The sequence below is a fragment of the Crotalus tigris genome, unplaced genomic scaffold (assembly GCF_016545835.1).
Source record: "Crotalus tigris isolate CLP2741 ecotype Arizona unplaced genomic scaffold, ASM1654583v1 scf7180000018809.685583, whole genome shotgun sequence".
NCBI lineage: Eukaryota > Metazoa > Chordata > Lepidosauria > Squamata > Viperidae > Crotalus > Crotalus tigris.
The window spans coordinates 282,181-302,878 of record NW_024097207.1 but is presented as its reverse complement, the minus strand read 5'-3'; the positions used below and the strand labels follow the sequence as shown (position 1 = coordinate 302,878).

Below are 20,698 nucleotides of genomic sequence, written 5' to 3'. Positions count from 1 at the left end.
ACATCTAGAGGACTACCTATATTTAGTGTGAAAGAATGGTCTGTTTATGGGATTGATTTCTCTGCAAATAGGTTTCATCCAACACCTCTTTATAAATTGTAGGCTGGAGTAGCTAAATTAAATGAAGCCAAAGCACTTGTTGATGAATTAAACAGAAAAGCTGAAGAACAAGGCATATTACTCAAAACAAAGCAAGATGAAGCTGATGCTGCTCTCCAAGAAATCACTGTTTCTATGCAGGTAAAAGTGCAAGAAGTTGCAAAAGTACAAGGACATCATGTGCTTTGACAGAATAAAGACTTTCTAAAAATTCTCTGCAAAGCCTTTTAAGTGTGGTTAGCAAGAAAGATTCGTATTATATGGTCAATAATAAAAAACTGCACTAGCTCTAAACTGACCAGGAATTTCTACAAGAATTAACTTTGGAAAGAAAAAAAATAGAGGAAAAATGTTTTAGGTTGGTAGCTTTGCAAAATTACTGTTAGATTTTAGGCAAAATCTATTCATACCCAAATCAATATGAGACAGCTTTTAGTAATTTGGAACCATTGTTAAATTACTGCTGTAAATGTTTCTTACAGAAGAAGAAATTATTTTCATCTTTATTGTCAAAAATGTTTTCCAAATGTCAGGGTCATATATTCTGTACATAGGTGGGTGCGTAGTGCAGTTGTTCAGTTTTGAAGACTATAAGAATAGTATAAGATTTCAATGAAAGATAAAAATCTCATGTTGCAAAGAAAAATGACTGCATTCACTCTGAAGAAACTATAGGTGTCTGAACTGGTGCCGTGACTAATGCCTGTCTTGTAGGATGCAAGTGAACAAAAATCAGAAATGGAAAAAATAAAACAGAAAATAGCACAAGAAGTAGTAAAAATTGAAGAAAGAAAAAAAATAATTGAGGATGAACTGAAAGAGGTTCAGGTAATCAATTTTTTTTTAAAAAAATGATATTGCTATCCTATTAAAGAGTAGGCTTTTGTTTGTTTCTTTGTTATTTTTCTTTTGATACAATAAAGAACAGTTAAGATTTTAAGAGCATTTAATGTTTTCTATAGCGTTGAGTTATAGAAAACATTATATTAAAATCTGAGAATATTTGTATCATTTCACACAAGCTTCTGAAACAACTTTTGTCTTTATTATAGTACTGAGACAAGCTGGAATATATATAATAAAGTTGGAAGGGACCTTGGAGGTCATTTAGTCCAACCGCCTGCTCAGGCAGAAAACCCTATACCATTTCAGACAAATGGCACACACACACACACACACACACACACATATTAAATCACTGTTCATTTTTTTTTGTAAAAAATTTTATTTTCAACTTTACAATACATAACAATCTTACAAATACTTCAGATAAAAAATAAAACAAATTGATACACACCACATTCGGTCTTGCCCGCCCATTTCCCCCCAAACCGCATCCCACCTCAAACCAACTTACTTCTTTCCCTCTTTTTCTTCACTCACCCCCTCTCCTCCTTCACCTCAACCTTCTGTTCATTTTGAACACATAGCGGAAAGAAGAAAGATTTCATTGATTTTCTGATTACCTCTTTTTAATTGATGCATTTTCTTTATCTAGTTATTTGTGTCTTCCCAATTTTCTGTTTTAGACCTCGATTGTTGTGGTTGTTGTTAGTCCTTTAATTAAATACTGAAACTGTGTGTCTTCTATGCTTTGGTCCCAAATAGGCAAGAGAACCCATAGCTTTCTGTTCCACTGGAAATAGAAACACTATTGTGAAAGAGATGATTTGAGGAGTAGAAATGACTTTAGAGAGTAAGAAAGATGCTATGGTTAAGAACAAAGTAGGAAAATGAGGAAGAAAGAGTTAGTACCAATAATTACAGTCCCAGCATTATAGTGAAATTTTGACTCTTATGTCATCTATCTTGAATTAAGTTTTGATTATGAAGATATTTCTGAATTCTTTGGTTAAAAAGAAAAACTGTTGTGTTAAAAATTAAGCAGATTTAATCCTTTCCCTTTTGTTTTCTGTTTTAGCCACTAGTTAATGAAGCTAAATTAGCAGTTGGAAATATCAAACCAGAATCTCTGTCTGAAATCCGTTCTTTACGTATGCCACCTGATATCATTAGGGACATACTGGAAGGTGTCTTACGATTGATGGGCATCTTTGATACATCGTGGGTGAGCATGAAGAGGTAATAGAAGATGACAATGTTCTCTTTCTTTTGAAATCCTAATTTATTTTCATCGAATGCCAGAAAAAGGCTGTAATAATAACAATAGATTATTCATAGATTCATTGACTATTTTCACTAAACTGCTTTCCCACATTGGAATGATTATTTAATATGTATTCTGCAGTTTCCTTGCAAAAAGAGGTGTGAGAGAAGACATCGCAACTTTTGATGCTAGAAATATTCCAAAGGAAATTCGTGAGAGTGTAGAAGATCTTCTAGCTAAAAATAAGGCATCATTTGACCCAAAGGTAATAGTAATAGTAGTAGTAATAGTAGTAGTAGTAGTAATAGTAGTAATAGTAATAATAATAAAGTTGGAATGGACCTTGGAGGTCATCTGGTCCAACCCCCTGCTCAGGCAGGATTGGATAGGTTCAACAAATATTAAATAAGTCGTTCATTGTTGTAACTATAGGTACTTTACTCAATACATAATAATTTGCACAGCAATAGCTGGGGAAAAAGAAAATGTTTTCACATTTAGTTTTTGCACAACAGAACAACATTTTATTATTAGTTTTAAATTTCCAAAATAGATATGCTGGTTATTTAATAAATATCAATGGTAATATATTATTTCTGAGTGTATTTTAGATGTTACCTCTGGTGCATATTAGCTTCAGGTCACCTATATGTTTGAATATTTCAGAATGCAAAAAGGGCCAGTACTGCAGCCGCACCCTTAGCAGCCTGGGTTAAGGCCAACGTTCAGTACTCATATGTGCTAGAACGAATTCAGCCTCTGGAAACCGAACAATCCGGTCTACAAGCGTAAGTAGTGTATGAAGCATAAAGAGCTATGTATGTATTTACATCATTTTCATTATAATTCTGAAATGCAAGAGAACCATTACATTTAAAAGAGGAAAACTTTCCTTTCTTTCCCTGATTTGAAAGAAGAAAGTTTGGCTCAAATTTTAAAAACAAATGTAGCCTCTTCTTTAAAGAATGCTACACTGTGTTCAAGTCTGCTTTCAAAATACTGCCTGTTAAAGCATCTTTCCTCAGAAAAAGCATTGCGATTTCTAAATCCCATGTTGTGCTTTGTCTGCTTACTTATTTTGTTTAGGTGTATTGCTTAAAGCAGGGAAAGGACTCAGAAAATTGTTCTAAGAAAGGGGCCTTCAGACTTTTTTTAGGTCACTAAGATTTTATTAGTTAAAATAAAATCTCAGAAACTCTAATCAAGACCCAAAGCTCTAGTGATAGAAAATGGAAAGGTTTTGTTGCCTTTAACGTCCCTCCAGAATCGTATTATGCTATACATCATTAATTTAGCATTGTTTGGTCTCTGAAAGAAGCTGATAAAAATGCTAATTTCTGGCAGTTGATTGTTTTTTATGTTACTGTTTGTTTTTATACATACTTCAATTAATACTTTTAATATATTTTAGTAATCTCAGAAAAACAGAAGATAGAAAACAGAAGTTAGAAGATTTGCTTAATTCTGTTGGTCAGAAAGTGGCAGAATTAAAAGATAAGTATGTACTTAAGACTTGTTAATACTATTCTAATACTGTTTTTGTATTAAATTAACACTTTCTTGTTGAAATGGAATTATACTTTACTTCAACTTGCCTTTATTAGTTGAATATCTTAAAAATGCAATTGGTGTGCAGGTTCCAGGCCAGAACCAGTGAAGCTGCTAAACTGGAAACAGAACTTGTGAAAGCTCAAGAGACGGTGAAAGCTGCAGAGATACTGATTAAACAGCTTGATAGGGAGCATAAAAGATGGAATGCGCAGGTTGGTTATTAAACCTTCAGTAGATCCATATTTTTGCCATTTTTCTTCAAAAGAAGTCAGTGTTTTACTCCAGAAAGCATTTTTAGCCTCCTTCAATTCTTGTGATTCTTGTTTCTTTGTGATGAATATGAAACTCCTTGCTGTTTAATTAGGAAATAATTTTCTTTCATCCTCTAATGTTATAGACTAAACCTTAAAATAGGATGAACATTTTTAAAAAAACTCAAAGGTGCAGAAATTTTTCCTAAACCCAGGAAATAAAAACCACAGAAATCCCAGCCCTGTCACATTTATTGCATCATTTACACCATTCTTTGGTTCTCCAAAATGTTAAGTACAGCCTTCAGCTATTAAAATGTTGCCATACATGAATTAAATAATGCCTCTTTGCTTAAACATAAAAAAGGTAAATTAAAACGTGAGCTCTTCATGTTAGTCATTAAAACTTTGGTACATAAGAAAGATGGAGAGTGTTTCCACAATATGCTGGTCTTTAAGATCCATTGTAGTTTTGGAGAGTAAGAAACAAATTGCACAAACTTTGATTTTCCCTTATGCAAAGGTCTGGTTATTTAGCATAACAATATATTGACTAGGTACATCAATAAACAGTTATATTGGAAATTGTTTCAGGTTTCAGAAATAGCAGATGAATTAAGTACATTGCCAAGAAGAGCTCAACTGTCTGCAGCATTTATTACTTACCTCTCAGCTGCACCTGAAGACCAAAGAAAAGCAAGCTTGGATTCATGGACAAAATCTGCTGGTCTTGAAAGTGAGAGTTGTTCTGTTGTTCTGTTTTTTATTATTTTCAGTGTGACACAAAATCTTAACATTAACACAAATCTGTACTGGTATTAAGTGGTTAATGGATGGGGAAAAAATACTTAGCAACTAATTCAATCATAGGCAGTGACAGATGTTTCTCTATCAGGATGCAAAGAAAAAAATATATCCTGTGAACTCCGCATAGGCGTCAGGAAGGGCATCTGGCCAGTAAACACTCAGGTTCATTCAGTTGCCCCAACTCCACCCTGAAGAAAGAGATTACAGCAGGGGTGTCAAACTGCTGGCCCGCAGGCCAGATGCGTCATCCGGAAGCTGCGCCCACCCCATTGCCGGCAATGGCAAAACTGTCCCGATACGTCACGTTACGTCGCGAGTTTGACATGTCTGGATTACAGGGTTGTAAAAAGAAAAAAAGAAGTCCTGTTCCTTTATTGGTTCAAAGCACAAGTTTCCCAAGAAATCAAAGATCATTGCCTTGAAGCTTATTTCTAGACCACCTTAAACACAATTTCTTATCAAATCCAAGAACATAATCACAGGAGAAGCACAATAAAAAAAATTGTGTATACAATTCCTGCTCTTCAGAAATGTATGACTCTTTATATCAAACTGAATGCAGAAGGGATGAAAACATACGCAGCCTTTCATCTTAAGATAGTGAAAGGAAATGGTATAAGAATACTGTATTCTTTATAAGCTTTTGCTTTGTTCTGTCCCAAGACAAGGAATATCCTATTCAAATCTTAGAAAAAAACATTTCTTAGCATAAATACCTGCTCTCTGAGTGGCAAATATTTTGCCTCATTTTGTTCAGTTTTAAAGGCTTTGGGAGTGGCAGGCAGAGGAGCGAGATCTCATTGTTGTAACCCAAGTTAGGTTTAGATCTTCCTTCTTTAGAAAAATCATATTTAGTAGTTTAGTCAAGTTCAGGTTTAAGGTTCCTTTGCAATAGGAGCAAAAATTTCAGGGAAATATTGAAGTGTATTCTTGATCTGGATGGTTCTTGCTTACTACAAGCAGCTTCAGTCTTTCTGTATTATACCAAGATAAATTAATCGTTGCTCATAGAACATAAATTAAGTGTAATAAAATGTATTTATTTCTGACTGTATAATCATAAGTTTGTTATGGATGGATTCAATAATCAAATTTTTTTTTTTCTTTTCTCTCTTTCTCTTTGTCGTTTTTCCCTTCTTTTTTCTTTTGAAGCAGCTCATATATTTGTATCTGTACCAGTTTAAGGATTCTTTGATCTTAGACCTTATTTTCAAAAACTGAAGCTAATGTTTAAATCCAGACAGATTTTCTGTTCCTGCTAATTATATTTTATCAATATTATATTTTATAATCTCTCTATTCTTTCTAAACATAAATGAAATGTATGTCATATTTAACACAGTCATCAATAATTCCAAAGGAAGTGGTAGATGCACAGTATGAAGCAATCATGGCATATGATACAATATGATTTATTTGCAGTAATGTCTTAGGTACCCTTTTTTTTTTAAGAATTTGATCTTAGGCGGTTCCTATGCACAGAGAGTGAGCAGTTGATTTGGAAAAGTGAAGGTTTACCCTCTGATGATCTCTCAATAGAAAATGCTCTTGTAATACTTCAGGTAAATTGTATTTTTATTATCATATTTTGGAAATGGCATTCAAATAGCATGCATTCACATTTACCAAAGTTTAGATCAAGACTTTAGAGCTGGTTCTGATCCCAAAGTCTGTCTGACTGATATCTGTGCCTTTCAATCTCTAAAAATTCTGGGTTGGATGATATAAGACTGAAGCTATGGTTGATTCACATTTATTTGATCATAAATAGAATAAAATAGAATCAGAAAAGCAGTAGTTAGAATGCAGTACTGCAGGCCTTCCATCCTTCTGAGGTTGGTAAAATGAGGACCCAAATTGTTGGGGGTGATATGCTGACATTGTAAACTGCTTAGAGAGGGGCTGTAAAGCAGAGGTCCCTAACCTTTTGGGCACCAGGGACTGGTTCTGTGGAGAGCGTTTTTCCACAGAACGGAGGGGGCCTGGTTTCATGTGCTGCCTGCATCTCACGGATGGGGCTTTGCTTGTTTGTGCAGACCGGCTGCTGGCATGCCGCAGCCCAGTACTGGTCCATGGACCGGGGGTTGGGGACCCTTAGTGTAAAGCACTATAGAGTGGTATATAAATCTAAATGCTATTGCTGTTGCTTTTAGGTTACTTAATTCTGGACTTTGGATTGATGACAGACTAATAGCTTCTTGTTCCCTTATTTTTTTGATGAAATATTTCCAGATATCCTTTTCTGATATTTATGGAGAGTTAGAAGTCAAGAAAATCTATTAATACTAGATTGCATTATCGGAGGATGGTTTGGGAGGGGTTTTTTTCCCTTACAAATCTAAGTGTACCATTAAGTAATTAAAAATCTGAAATGCTAAATATTGAAGAAGTGCAAAAGATTTTCATTTCTAAAAAGTAGGATGAGTCATACATTAAATTACATTAATAATGTTATCTTTCTTCCTGTATACATTATCTAAATAATTTCCAGTACCCACATTTCAATTTTTTTTTAGTTTTGTGGAAAAAGATGGATATTTAAATGTAGTTTTATTTCTGAATGTTTTCCTTGTAAAATAAAACACAACTCTCTCTTTCTTTCAACAGAGTAAAGTTTGCCCATTTTTGATAGACCCTTCTTCCAGAGCTACAGAATGGCTAAAAACACATTTGAAAGAATCACGATTGGAAATTATCAACCAGCAGGTAATATCTGAACCTTTTAAATTGTTCTGGATTGCAGTAGGAAGAATATTTCAATCATTCTTTCATTTAAACTGACTGACTGACCAAGAAAAGGAAAATTCTTACATCATTAACTACATTGATTATATTAGCAACTTTGAAACTAATAGTTTTCCATTTTCTCAATGGAAGTCAGTAAGAAGTGGCATATTTTAAGGATTTTTATTGAGATCAGGGTTTCAATTCATTCATAAGCAGTCTTGACATAAGAAAAGACTGAGCTAGCTAGTTCTACAAGTGATAAAAAGCAAACGTGATTGTAAAAAACTCCAAAAGGCTATCTTTATCACATTGAATGATTTTTTTTAAACTTTACATAAACATTGAGGGAGAGAAGTGAGAATTTAACCAAGAAAATGATCATTGGATCATAGTTCTGTAAAAACTTAGGGTGCATGCAATTGGAATAGTGCAGGATTAGATGTGTTGACTTATACTTTGTGCAAAAGTCTTGAGACATCTGGAATATATAGATAACTAAAATTTATTCAATTAAGAGGTCCCCAATCTATTGGGCACCAGGGACCGGTTCCATGGAGAAAGGTTTTTCCATGGACCAGAGTGTGTGTGGTTTTGCCTGCATCCTACGGATGGGACTTTGCTTGTTTGTGCGGACCGGTTGCTGGCATGCAGCCCGGTACCAGTCCACGGACCGGGGGTTGGGGACCCCTGAACTAAGTCATTACTGTTTGATTAGTATATTTAGAAACTTTAGATCTACAGTCATGGAATTCTTCCTTTTACTCTGTGATCTATTTGGGGAGGGCATCTACTCTGCACTGTATTTTCTACTTATTTATCATGATAGCTTAAATTCTAGTTTGGTTTAGCTCAGTGATGGCGAACCTTTTAGAGACCGAGTGCCCCAAAACTGGCCTCGCCCCTGCTTCACCCCCTTCCCTGCCCCCGCTCCACCCCACCCTGCCTGCCGGCAGGGCCACTCACTGCCTCCAGGGCCCACTGCAGGTCACCCAGGCAGCCCAGCAGTGCCATGGTGGCCATGCCCTCTCCCTGCGCCCTGCATCAATTGTGCGCGATGGGGCGTGAGGGCAGAGTGTTGTCTACGCTACCTGGCTGCCATGTCCTTGGCTCTGCTGCTCCACATGGGCCACCCTTGGGGACGACTCTCCGGGGGGGCTGCTGGTGAGGAGGGGGTTGCGGGGGGAGGCAAGGCTGGGGCAACGGCACATGTGCCCACAGAGAAGGCTCCGAGTGCCGCCTCCTGGCACCTGTGCCATAGGTTTGTCACCACTGATCTAACTTATTTCCCCCCCCCCCAAAAAAGTAGAAGTTTTGAAATAAAAATTCTAAGGTTATATTTAAATGGCAAAAAGGAATGAGGAACATGTATACAAGCATAGTTCTGACAAGAATGGTTTCACTGTACTTTATTTTGTATTTTATGTATAATCAATAGCAAATTTCATTTTTGCAGGATACCAACTTTATTAATGCCCTTGAATTGGCTGTGCGGTTTGGAAAAACACTTATTATACAGGAAATGGATGGGGTTGAGCCTGTGCTTTATCCACTGCTTAGAAAGGACCTTGTTGCACAAGGTAAATTTCCAGCTGGTGATATATATATAACTATCGTTTTGATTTTCAGATAAAATTTTGAATTAAAAAGTTATTTATTTGTAATCTATTATCCATGTTTACAATTATATTTATCTAACATATATTTTAGATACTGTGTCAATTTGTTGAGCTAGTGGCATCTTTCAACAAAACATTCCTCTTCTTCACCCCAGATATTAGGTGGGAACAGAAATCTGTTCATAGAATCATAGCAATTGAGTTCAATCTCCTGCTCAGGACAAGGATCTGAACTAGAGTATACTTCATTGTTAGATGCCTATCAGAGCCAGTTTAGTCTAATGTTAAGGCATCAGGCTAGTAAATGGAAGTCTCTGAGTTACTAGTTCCACCTTGGGCATGAAAGTTGGCTGAATGATTTTGGGCCAGTTATTTTCTCTTAGCCCAATTCTCCTCGTAGGCTTGTAGTTTTGGGGAAAATAGGATGAGGAAGAGTATTAAGTATGTTTACCACCTTGAATTATTTATAAAAAAATAAAGGTAGGATAAAAAAACTAAGTTTACAGAAATAAATAATCTCTTATCCTGCGATGGTAGAAAAAGCAAATTGCACGCAAAGGGATCGAGTGCAAATGAAAATAATCTAAATCAATAACTGAAATTTATATGAGTAAGTGTTTTGTCCTACAGATGTAAGGGCAGCAAATTAAATTGATTTCAACACTATATCTTTCCCCCCTTCTCTGGTTTATGAATAGTAGATGTACGTGTAGTCCTTGACTTACTAAAATTGAAACTGGAATGTCAGTCTTAAGTCTTTCGGGTCATGAATCAAGACACCATATTGACTAGATACAATTTTGCAACTGTTCTTTTGACAGTTGTTAAGCAAGTCATCAGAGTCATTAAGTGAGCCACATGTCATAAGTCATAAAGATGAACCTATTTTATTCGATGGGTGTTTTTGCTGGGAAAAGGCAAAAAAACCAATGCAAAATGCAATCGTGATCGTGGGATGCCGCAACTGGTCATAAAGGCAAGCTTGTTGCCAAGTGTCAGAAATGCGATCACATGACTACAGGAGTGGTGCAGCAGTTGTAAGTAACTTTTTTCAAGTCCATCGTAACTTCAAATGATTGTTAAGCTACCAGTCGTAAGTGGAGGACTACTGCACTCTTAATATTCTTGCTAGCTTTTTTTTCATTCAGTACTGTTCTTTCGGACTTCAGATTCTGAAGTGATTTATTTGAGGAAATAGGAACAATTTTGCTGTGCAGAATTTTCTCTGACCTTAATTTGCAGTTGCCCTTTCCTGTGATATGTAATCATGGATATTGAACATAAGTTTTTTGTTATCTTGCTTCTGACAGCTACGTATGATTGCTTTGCAGTGCTATTTATAAAAAAAATGTGTATTTTTGGTGAGCCAAGTACTCTTCAATATCTTCATAAATGATTTAGATGAGGGAATTGAAGGGGAACTCATCAAATTTGCAGATGACACCAAACTGACAGGAGTAGCCAACACCTCAGAAGATAAACTCATGATCCAAAAAGATCTAGACAAACTTGAACAATGGGCCCTATCCAACAAAATAAGTTTCAATGTGAAGAAAAGCAAAGTTTTACATTTAGGCAGGACAAATCAAAGGTACAAGTACAGATTGGGTGAGACCTGGCTTATAAACAGTAACTGTGAGAGGTCCTTGGAGTCCTAGTGGACGATCACTTGACTATGAGCCAGCAGTGTGCAGGAGCAACCAAAAATACTTAATACAATCCTGGGTTGTATAAACAGAGGCATAGAATCAAGATCACGCAAAGTATTAGTACCACTTTATAAAACCCTAGTAAGACCACAGCTGGTTTACTGCAGCCAATTTTGGTCACCATATCACAAAAAAGGTTGAGAATTTGGAAAAATTTTTTAGAGAAATGCAGTTAACATGATCAAAGGGCTGGAGACTAAAACATATAAAGAACGACTGCGGGACTTGGATTTGGCTAGTCTAAAGCAAAGAAGAAATAGGGGAGAGATGATAGTTGTATTCCAGTATCTGAGGGGCTGCCACAAGGAAGAGGGGATCACCAGAGCACCAGAGGGAAGGATGAGAAACAATGGTTGGAAGCTGAACAGAGAGAAGCAACCTGGAATTAAGGAGAAACTTCCTGACAGGGAGGACAATTAACTACTGGAACAGCTTGTCTTCAGAAATCATGGGTGCTCCGTCACTGGAGATTTTTAAGGAAGCTAGACAGTCCCTTGTCTGAGATGGTATAGGTTCTCCTGCTTAAGCGGGGGGCTGGACTAGAAATCCTCCAAGATCCCTTCCAGCTCTATTCTATTCATTCAAGTTTTAAAAATTCACAGAAATAAATGGCGACAACATATAAGACATTTGGAATAGACTATTCACAATGCCCAACCAATGGCTTCAAATTTTGAGGTATAGAGAATCACCCAGATGACCTTACAAAAGGAATTTGACAAGCCAAACATGGCTTAAGTTTGGGAAAAGAAGAGTATGTTAGAAAGAAACTTAAACTGGCTTTACCTTAACTCTCTCTAGTATAAGAGGAAAGTAATAAAAATACAGTTAAGCCTTCAAGATTAATGTCAACTTTCAAGATAGAAGAGGTCAGGAAATAGGCTCCGCAAGAAATACTAGAATCGTTTTGTTTTGATAAAGGCTAGGATAACTGAAGCATGGTGACTCAGTTGCTTAATGACGCTGGAGATGGTCTCTGCTTCAGCAGTTCAAGCCCTAGCACTGTGTGGTGGGGTGAGCTCCTGTTACTTGCCCCAGCTTCTGCCCACCTTGCAGTTCGAAAGCAGGACAATAAACAATGAATGGAAATTAATCAAAGAGAGAAGCAACCTGGAATTAAGGAGAAACTTCCTGACAGTGAGGACAATCAACCAGTGGAACAGCTTGCCTCCAGAAATCATGGGTGCCCCATCACTGGAGATTTTTAAGAAGAGACTAGACAATCACCTATCTGAGATGGTATAGGTTCTCCTGCTTGAGCAGGAGGCTGGACTAGAAGACCTCCAAGGTCCCTTTCAGCTTCTATTCTATTCTATTCTATTCTATTCTATTCTATGCTAGCTTCTACATGTTACAATATGCAGGTGAAATTTATATCACAAGATACTAAGCCAAAGCACAAACTTTATCCCAATCAGTCTGCAGATGACAGGCTTCCCTAGGGCTATGTTGAACCCCTTTGCCCTTAGGTAGAGGATGACAATAATTGCTGATCATAAAGATTTTTCACTGTTCTTCCTATATTTCAGAGAAAAAAGTTCTGTATTTTCACATTTTTTTTACTTGGCTGTATATTTCGGTGTTCTGATGTTTTTGTATGTGCTTCCCAATGTCCCCATATATCACCATAGCTTAGAATGCTGCACTGGCTACCTGTTAGTTTTAGATGCAATTTAAGATACTAGTTTTCTCCTTTAAAATCCTTCATAATTCAGGAATTTGGTATTTATTGGAATGATTTCTCCCTACTACTAATATCTTCTCAGCTGATTGCATCAAGTATGGTGAGCTTTGTGCTCCCTTACTCAGGGATTGCCCCCTGTAGGGACCAGAGAAGGACACATTTTCAATCACTTCCCCCTTTGCAATAGCAGTCCCCCAGACATCCAAATGCTCCATCACTTTTAGTATTCAAAAAGTCCGCTAAGGCCTTGATACTAGCCATTCATCTAACAATGGAAGGTGTTTTAATTTTGGTGGTGTTGATTGCTGTGTATATCTGTTCCTGTAGATGAGATTGTGTGGGATTTGGATTTTGTGTTTAGTTCTCAATTTTAATCTGACTAACAAATTGTAATTATATATCATTCAGAGCTAGTTCTGACTGGAATGTATCTTCTGGACATAATTTCTTATTTTTCATAATGTCAAGAATGCCTTTTCTCTAAACATGAAATCTGAGTAAACAAAACAGAATTGAAGTAATCAAGGATGAATAGTGAATGGTTTCTCTGCTTATTTTTTCATGGTTTATTCACATTCATAGCTTTTTCACATTGATGCTGACTTAGCTATGCTGGACTAACTTCTATAATTTCCAATCAGCATGATCTTTGCTTCACATAGGAAGTCATGATACTGTTATTATTACTGTTTTTTGATTTTATGGACAATTAGCCTTTGTTGTTGTTTTTTTAAAAAATGTATATCCTATTTGGGCAAATTTTAACCCTAGGATTTAGAAGGTTTCTGTTCTAAATACATTATTTTCATGACTTGTGTTTTTCTCTTTTCCTATAGGACCCCGCTATGTTATACAGATAGGTGACAAAATAATAGACTATAATGAGGAATTCCACCTTTTTCTGTCAACTAGAAACCCAAATCCATATATTCCACCTGACGCAGCATCTATTGTTACCGAAGTTAATTTTACCATCACCCGTAGTGGCTTAAGAGGACAGGTAAGCATGCACATCTCCAATATGATACTCTTCATTTTAATCAAATGATAAAAAGATTTATATAATTTATTTTAAAAATCTTGTTTTTTAAAAAAAATATATAATTCCAGTTTTTTCTCTCTTCTTTTTATTTTGTGCCTGCTAGTGTTGTTAAGCTCAGATACCAGCAGCTTTTAATTAGCTTGTTCAAATTTTTTCACTGCATTGGGAATTATTTGCAAAAATGGATGAAAGTTCTTTTGTACTAACTATTAAAAGTTTGCAAACTTCACAGATTAAGACTTTCAGCTAAGAATGTCCAGCTAGTTGCATATGGGCACGTATTCCCTTCGTTTCATTCTCTTAGTCTTCTTTTTGTTATGCTGAAATATATCATTAGAGCAATTATTAGAATATTTATGCAGCAGTCTTATATGAGTATTTATACAATATTTATTGTATTTTTAGAATGGCAATTTACAAGGATCATAGTATTTTTTAGTTTTAGGAGAATGGGAAGATGCTAATTATCAAACATCTTAAATTTAAATTTCTATTGTTATACAAAAATTAACATATACAAGTAAATATATAAGCAAATTATACACATACTGATAAAGCAATTTACTTATATATTTTTTAAAAATAGTGGATCTTTTAAAACCATTAATGCATGAAATGTTCTTGAGCAAAGGAGCTTCCTTGCATTCCTTGCACTGTACTATGCTCCCCTGCTGTTTCCTACCCAAAACTGTCCATAAGTCAGGCATTTCTCTAGAATAGCATGAATGAAGAATAATGAAATGCAAGAAAGGAGAATTGATGGGATTCAGTGGGAACAACCTGTGTGAGGAAAACTGTCTTTCTACTTACAAAAGACATATTTGGATACAAAACATGTGAAAAAGGAAGTATTAAGTTGTTTAAAACAACAGCAAAAAGGACAATTTCCAGGTTACCGATAGTTGTGAGACGGCCGCTCTCTGAGGATATTTTCCTCCTCTACCAAGTCTAGTAGGGTAGGCAAGGCATGCTCCTTTTCTTAAATCTTGCCATCTAGTGGGACTTAAACTACAATGTTCTTAGTAGCCTGTCCCCACTTTGGAATACTCTTCCCCCTGAAAAACAGCTAGCCCCTACCTTCTGGTCTTCTATAAGGCCTGGAAGACTGGGATTTTCCTGTAGCTTTGGGGGTAGGGCATTGGCTGGTGTTCAGGAAAGTTTTCTATTGGACATGAAAGGTTTCTTTGTCTTTGGGGGCACTAGAAATGTTAATGTTGATTTTGTACTTTTTATTATTATTCTTTGTAAGCTGACCAGGGTTAGGATACATAAAATGAGAGGCTACATAAATATCAAACAAATAGTGCTTATGTACTTTTCTATCTTCTCAAAAATACCTTGGCCTTCCAGCTTTTAGCTTTGACTATCCAACATGAAAAGCCAGATTTGGAAGAACAAAAAACAAAATTATTACAGCAGGAAAAAGAAAAGAAAATACAGCTGGCAAAACTTGAAGAATCTCTTTTGGAGGTAACAGATATTGATCTCATATGAACAGTTTTATGTAACTTCGTTTAGTGCAAGGAGTCATCCAGGTGCAGTCTGCTTCTTTTTTTCTTTCTTCCTTTCTTTTTTTTTGAGATGCGCCTTTTGGAGCAAAAATTAATGTAAGACCCAGTCTTATTTTGGGGGAAACATGGTAGCTGAGGATAATTTCCAAAGAAATTGGATGAACCTAAAACACACACACACAACTGCTGTAACATTTTATAAAAGTACTTTACACACAGTCCTTCATATTTTGAAATCATTGTTTCAAAGGATTTGAACAGCCCTGACATTTTACATGAAAAAGTACTGTAAATGTTTCTTTTTTTATTATGTGGAAATATTTAAATGCATGAAATTATACTGTTAGTAGTTTCATAGGCAAAATCTAGCAATTGTTAGTTTATAGGATGAAATGCTGTTGCACTTGAAATTTAGTCTTTGAAAAAGTAATTGGAATAGGAAATATTTTTAAAGGCCGTAACATTTTTCATTTTGCTGTGAATTCTTTTATAACTGTTAACAGTTGCAAATGCATTTTAAACCCCTCAAGATGAAAAAGCAGATTTATTATTCTTTCCAAGGAAGTAAAATATTGAAAAAAATGATGTAAATAACTGTCAAAATTTGTCAGTCAGTAAGATAATTCTCTGGAAACTAAATAGAAAAGGACCAAATTTGGTATGAGAAGAAATTGGACAAAAAAAGATCAATTTCAAAATTAGGCTGGATCTGAAGATTTAAAAATCTTCCAAATTCCTACACTGCAAACTATGGAAGAGATAGTTGGATCATGGTCTAGAATGTTGGGGAGCTACATCATTCTAAACTCTCTTCCTTCTTCCCAAACAAATGAACTAGAGCAGAGCAGGGGTAGCCTGTTCTGTGCATCCATATTGCACATATGCAGGTAGTCACTGCCTATAAAGAGCTTGGAAGAATTAAAAAAAACATTCATTTGCCATTTTACTACATGAGTACCATGCTTCCCCGAATATAAGACCTATCCCAAAAATAAATCCTAGCTTCTTTTTATGTCAGTGCCTAATATAAGCCCTACCCCCCAAATAAGCCCTAGTTAAGTGTCCTACCATCTGATTGCACGAGGTGGGACGAGGCTCACATGTAAAAATCAAGCTAGGGTAGTGGTAGGGGGATGCAGCTGCCTCACATGCCCTGTACCCGCTTACCTCAGGACCACCACAGCCAAGCCTCCCACACCCTGATGTCTCGCGGCAGTGGCACCAACAGCCTCGTCCAGCAGGAGCCTGTGTGGCCACCACCGGCCACTTCTGCAGCCACCCACTGCTCGTACTTGTCGCCCCTGGCCTCTGTTTCGCTGGCAGAGGCCTTCAGAAAAGGCCTCTGCAGCTGAGAATGGAGGCCCAGGTTAACATGCGCATCGTCCCCCGGCCTCTGTTTCACCAGCAGATGTCTTCAGGAAAGGCCTCTGCAGCCAAGAATGGAGCCCCGGGGGTGAAGCGCACATCAACCGAGGCTCTGTTCTCAGCTGCAGAGGCCTTTCCTGAAGGCCTCTGCCAGCAAAAGAGAGGCCAAGGGCAACGTGCTTGAGTGGCAGCAAGCGGCCGCAGAAGAAGTGGGCTGGTGGCGTCCACGCAGGATTCTGCTGGACGGGGCTGTTAGTGCCACCGCCGCAAGGCGAGACAGTAGAAAAAAATAAGGCATTCTCCAAAAATAAGACTTAATGTCTCTTTTGGAGGAAAAAAAGATATAAGACCTGGTCTTATTTTCAGGGAAACACAGTATATAAAATTTATTTGGCATAGATTATGGCCAATGGATTCATAAGACATACTATATACAATGACTTTTTAAAATGGCCTGGTTGACTGAAATGATTACATAGTGTGACATTTTCAAAATTCTATGAGTAATGTGAGTTTGTTGGTTTTTTTCATGTTTGAAATTTCAGGTCAGGAATTACGAGAAATTAGTAGAATTAAATTTGATTATGCTTAAGATAAACATAAATTCAAAATGTGACCAGTGTTATTTTAGATACATGTAATGCGGAATTTTGGAAGAGAGCAGGAAGAATTCTTGCATTTAGTATATTGTTTCCTATCTCTCCACAAAAGCCTGATTAAGGAAGTTGGTGCATTTGATAGATGTGACATACTAACCCATTGCGATCCATTCAGACAATGTGGATTTGAATATCTTTGTTATCTGTCCATGATTTAAAGCATTCCAAACAATTAAAATAACTTTTTTTCCTGCAGACTCTTGCAACTTGTAAGGGAAATATACTTGAAAATAAGGATCTGATTGAATCTCTAAATCAAACTAAAGCAAGTAGTGCCCTCATCCAAGAATCACTTGTTGAGTTTCATAGACTTCAGATTTCTCTTGATCAGGTTGGTATTTGGTTTTTTTTTAATTTGGTTTATTAGAGAATATATTAGTTTTTAAGTAACATGTTTATTCTAGGTCTCAATGGGTTAATAAATTCAAGAACGGTCTTTTAGTAAATCTTCTGTAGTCTCCTGAGGTTATTTTCATCCTAAACAGTTTTATCTCTTATTCTGAAAATGATTAATATCAGTAAAGATATTATTTTGTCATTTCACAATGAAAAACATCAAACATAGTCTATTTTAGAATAATACATTTGTATGACACATCCCAAAAAAGGAACTTCAGTGGAGAAAATTTTGGAAGATGACATTAGATCCCATATAGAGCTGAACGGTTTCTATATTCCTTTTTTTACCCATAACATTCCCAATCTGCCAAACTGAATTCGGTGGGTAGAAACAACTGGGAGAATATAAGGAAAAATGAAATATAGATGGCATAGAATATTAGGGCTTCCAAGTTAGATAGAAGTCCAACATGTCTAATCCATCGTGACAGTGTATCTAATCTTGGTTGAACTTTTAGTTAAGAGCGATCAAGTCAGGCTTGATTCTTGCCAACTTTATGGTCAAATGTCCACTATATCTACTTCTCACTAATAATAAATTGTTTTGATTCTAATATTCCTTTAGATACTTTCCATCTGTCTTATCAATTGTCTTTCTATTCTACTTGTCTCATCTTTTTAAACAAAATAATGTATTATCCACTTTATCACATAGCCAAGATCTGCAGTTTCCCTTTGCTGGCTGTCACCCTGGTTTTGACATCTGCAAGGAGACAAGGGAGCCATTAATAGTACTATCTCCTTTATTGATATTACTTGCAACACTTGCAATAGTATAAAAATTATTTTAAACCAGGGTCCCCAAGCTCTGGGCTGTGGCCCACTAGTGGGCCATGAGCTGTTTGCATCCGGGCTGCAGAAATCACAGGCAAGCGTGTGCACACGTATCCCAACTTGCGTGAGCAGCGGGTGAGCGCATGTACATGCACTCCAGTTGTGTGAGTGGCAGGTACACAATCACGCTGCTCATGCAAATGGAGCCGCTTGCTGGCCGCTCACGCAGAACCATCCCCTCTCTCTCCCTACCAGTCCGTAAAGCCAGAAAGATTGTGGAACTGTTTTAAAAATTAAAAGTTTACTAACCTACTAGAAAGACCTAATACAGAATGTAAATGTTTTCCTCTTTAAAAAAGTATGTCAAGAAAAATTCTCATTCATAGTTATATGTAAACTGGCTAATTTATCACAAATATATTAATATCTGTCTTCTCCTTTTATATATCTATCACCTTTTTCTTTGTCTCTTTTTACTTTGTCCAACTATCAAGAGTTGTTTTTCTCTTAACGTCTGCCTCATTGCATTTCCTAGCAGGAAGTGATGCATTAAGTCTTGACTTGCTGCAATATAATACAATTTATATATTATTTAGATAAATTCCTAAATTAATAGAAACCTGCAGGTTAATGGGCATGTGAGAATAAATCTTAAAATTACTTTGTCTATAATTCTTGTAATAGAATGATTTAGTTGTGAAATTTCAGAGTTCACTGAAAGTACAGTGGATTAATTCACAAATAGTTCCTGAGTACATATCTAGTAAGAACAGTACAAAATTTCTCTGAGGGTTTGGGGTACATCCAATTATATTTTAGGCTTGGTTACGATAAAAAATCCATACGCCAAATTACAGATGGCATTTTAAGCTCTTTGGAATTTTAAAGTGGTTTTCCATAAATAGCCCAACATTAAATTACCAGTTCATTCCTATGTTATACATTCCCATCTGCTTTCTTTCCTGGTTTCTTGAATGGGTTGTTCAGCAGTTATATTTTAATTCTTATAACTTTATGAAACATTATCTATCAGAACAAGAATTTATGGGAGAGGACAAGTAATGTATTCTGTGTGATAATATTATCATTCAAATACCATGATTTAAATACTTGTGCCGTTGTTGAGGCAATAGTACATAATGCCAGCATTTTCATCATGACTGTTATTTATTTAATAAAATTTATAGCCTATCTCAATCCCAAATGAGTCTGTTGGTGAACAGCAGAAAGAAAGAAACATTATATAAGTAAGATATATCCAAATAACACCAGTACCATTTCAATATGATAACATATTATATTATGCCTACCTCCAGAAGCAGTAAATGCTCCAACACTGGAAGTTTTTAAAGAGACTGGACAGCCACTTGTCCGAAATGGTGTAGGGTTTCCTGCCCGAGCAGGGGGTTGGACTAGATGACCTCCAAGGTCCCTTCCAACTTTACTACTATTACTATTACATATAATGACACTGACAATCAAGTTCAAGGGATAATGGATTCCAATGTGCTTACAAAATTCCAGGAGGTTTCGGGCTGCTTATACTACCAATGGGAAAAGTTGAAGTGGGTAGGAACAATAACAGAAAAGGTTTTTTTTTTCTGCATCCATCTTTTTCATACCCCATGTACCACTCAGCGGGTAAGGACTGTCAGCAGCCCCTCTATAAATGTCTGGGCCAGATGGGCAGATTCAGTTTAGCCAGGGTGTTGCCTTATATATCCCAGTGGTGCACTGAATAAGGCATTGAAGATAATGAACAGTACTTCGATTTGGGCTCAGAAATTTACTAGTAATCAGTGCAGGAACTTATTCTACATAGGCAGAGGTGTCTTACCAACAGTAGCTGCTGCAATTTTGTCCTAATTGCCCTTTCAAGGATGGCTGCACATAGAGCACATTATAGTGGTCCAAGCAAGAGATGATCTGTTACAGATGTCAATTACTAGAATTCATATAGGTGTCTGAATTTTTATTACTGTCTTTTTAGCCATAGTGGATTGTAGCCAATATTGGCCATTGAAAATGTTGTAGAAATATAATAGATTCTTGTGCATCCTCTCACCTCTTCCAATTTCTAAGATGCTATAGTCAACATGAGCCATGGTGGCGCAGTGATTAGAATGCAGTACTGCGGGTCGATTCTCATCCATTCAAGGTTGACTCAGCCTTCCATCCTTCTGAGGTCGGTAAAATGAGGACCCAGATTGTTGGGGGCAATGTGCTGACTCTGTAAACTGCTTAGAGAAGGCTGTGAAGCAATATATAAGTCTAAGTGCTATTGCTATTGGGGCAAGGGTGATTGCCCATTTGGCTAATACTGGCTATCTAACAAAACATAAATATTTTGCTTTGTCATGTACACACATGAATGCATGTCGACATTGATAAAGTACC

The 20,698-nt window shown here is 36.4% G+C and overlaps 1 protein-coding gene across 5 annotated transcripts in view; it reads left to right on the top strand.

Annotated features, from left to right (window-relative positions):
* DYNC2H1 (dynein cytoplasmic 2 heavy chain 1) overlaps positions 1–20,698 on the top strand; it is a 163,479-nt gene that overhangs the window by 70,572 nt on the left and 72,209 nt on the right. For all 5 annotated transcript variants that reach the window (XM_039356269.1, XM_039356267.1, XM_039356271.1 and 2 more), the window contains 14 exons: positions 103–240; positions 814–927; positions 2,021–2,181; positions 2,348–2,471; positions 2,873–2,994; positions 3,618–3,704; positions 3,843–3,969; positions 4,603–4,744; positions 6,268–6,377; positions 7,423–7,521; positions 8,996–9,119; positions 13,388–13,551; positions 14,944–15,063; positions 17,325–17,459. In XM_039356269.1, coding sequence (XP_039212203.1) covers positions 103–240; positions 814–927; positions 2,021–2,181; positions 2,348–2,471; positions 2,873–2,994; positions 3,618–3,704; positions 3,843–3,969; positions 4,603–4,744; positions 6,268–6,377; positions 7,423–7,521; positions 8,996–9,119; positions 13,388–13,551; positions 14,944–15,063; positions 17,325–17,459 — 1,767 coding nt within the window. The remainder of the gene's footprint in view (positions 1–102; positions 241–813; positions 928–2,020; positions 2,182–2,347; positions 2,472–2,872; positions 2,995–3,617; positions 3,705–3,842; positions 3,970–4,602; positions 4,745–6,267; positions 6,378–7,422; positions 7,522–8,995; positions 9,120–13,387; positions 13,552–14,943; positions 15,064–17,324; positions 17,460–20,698) is intronic.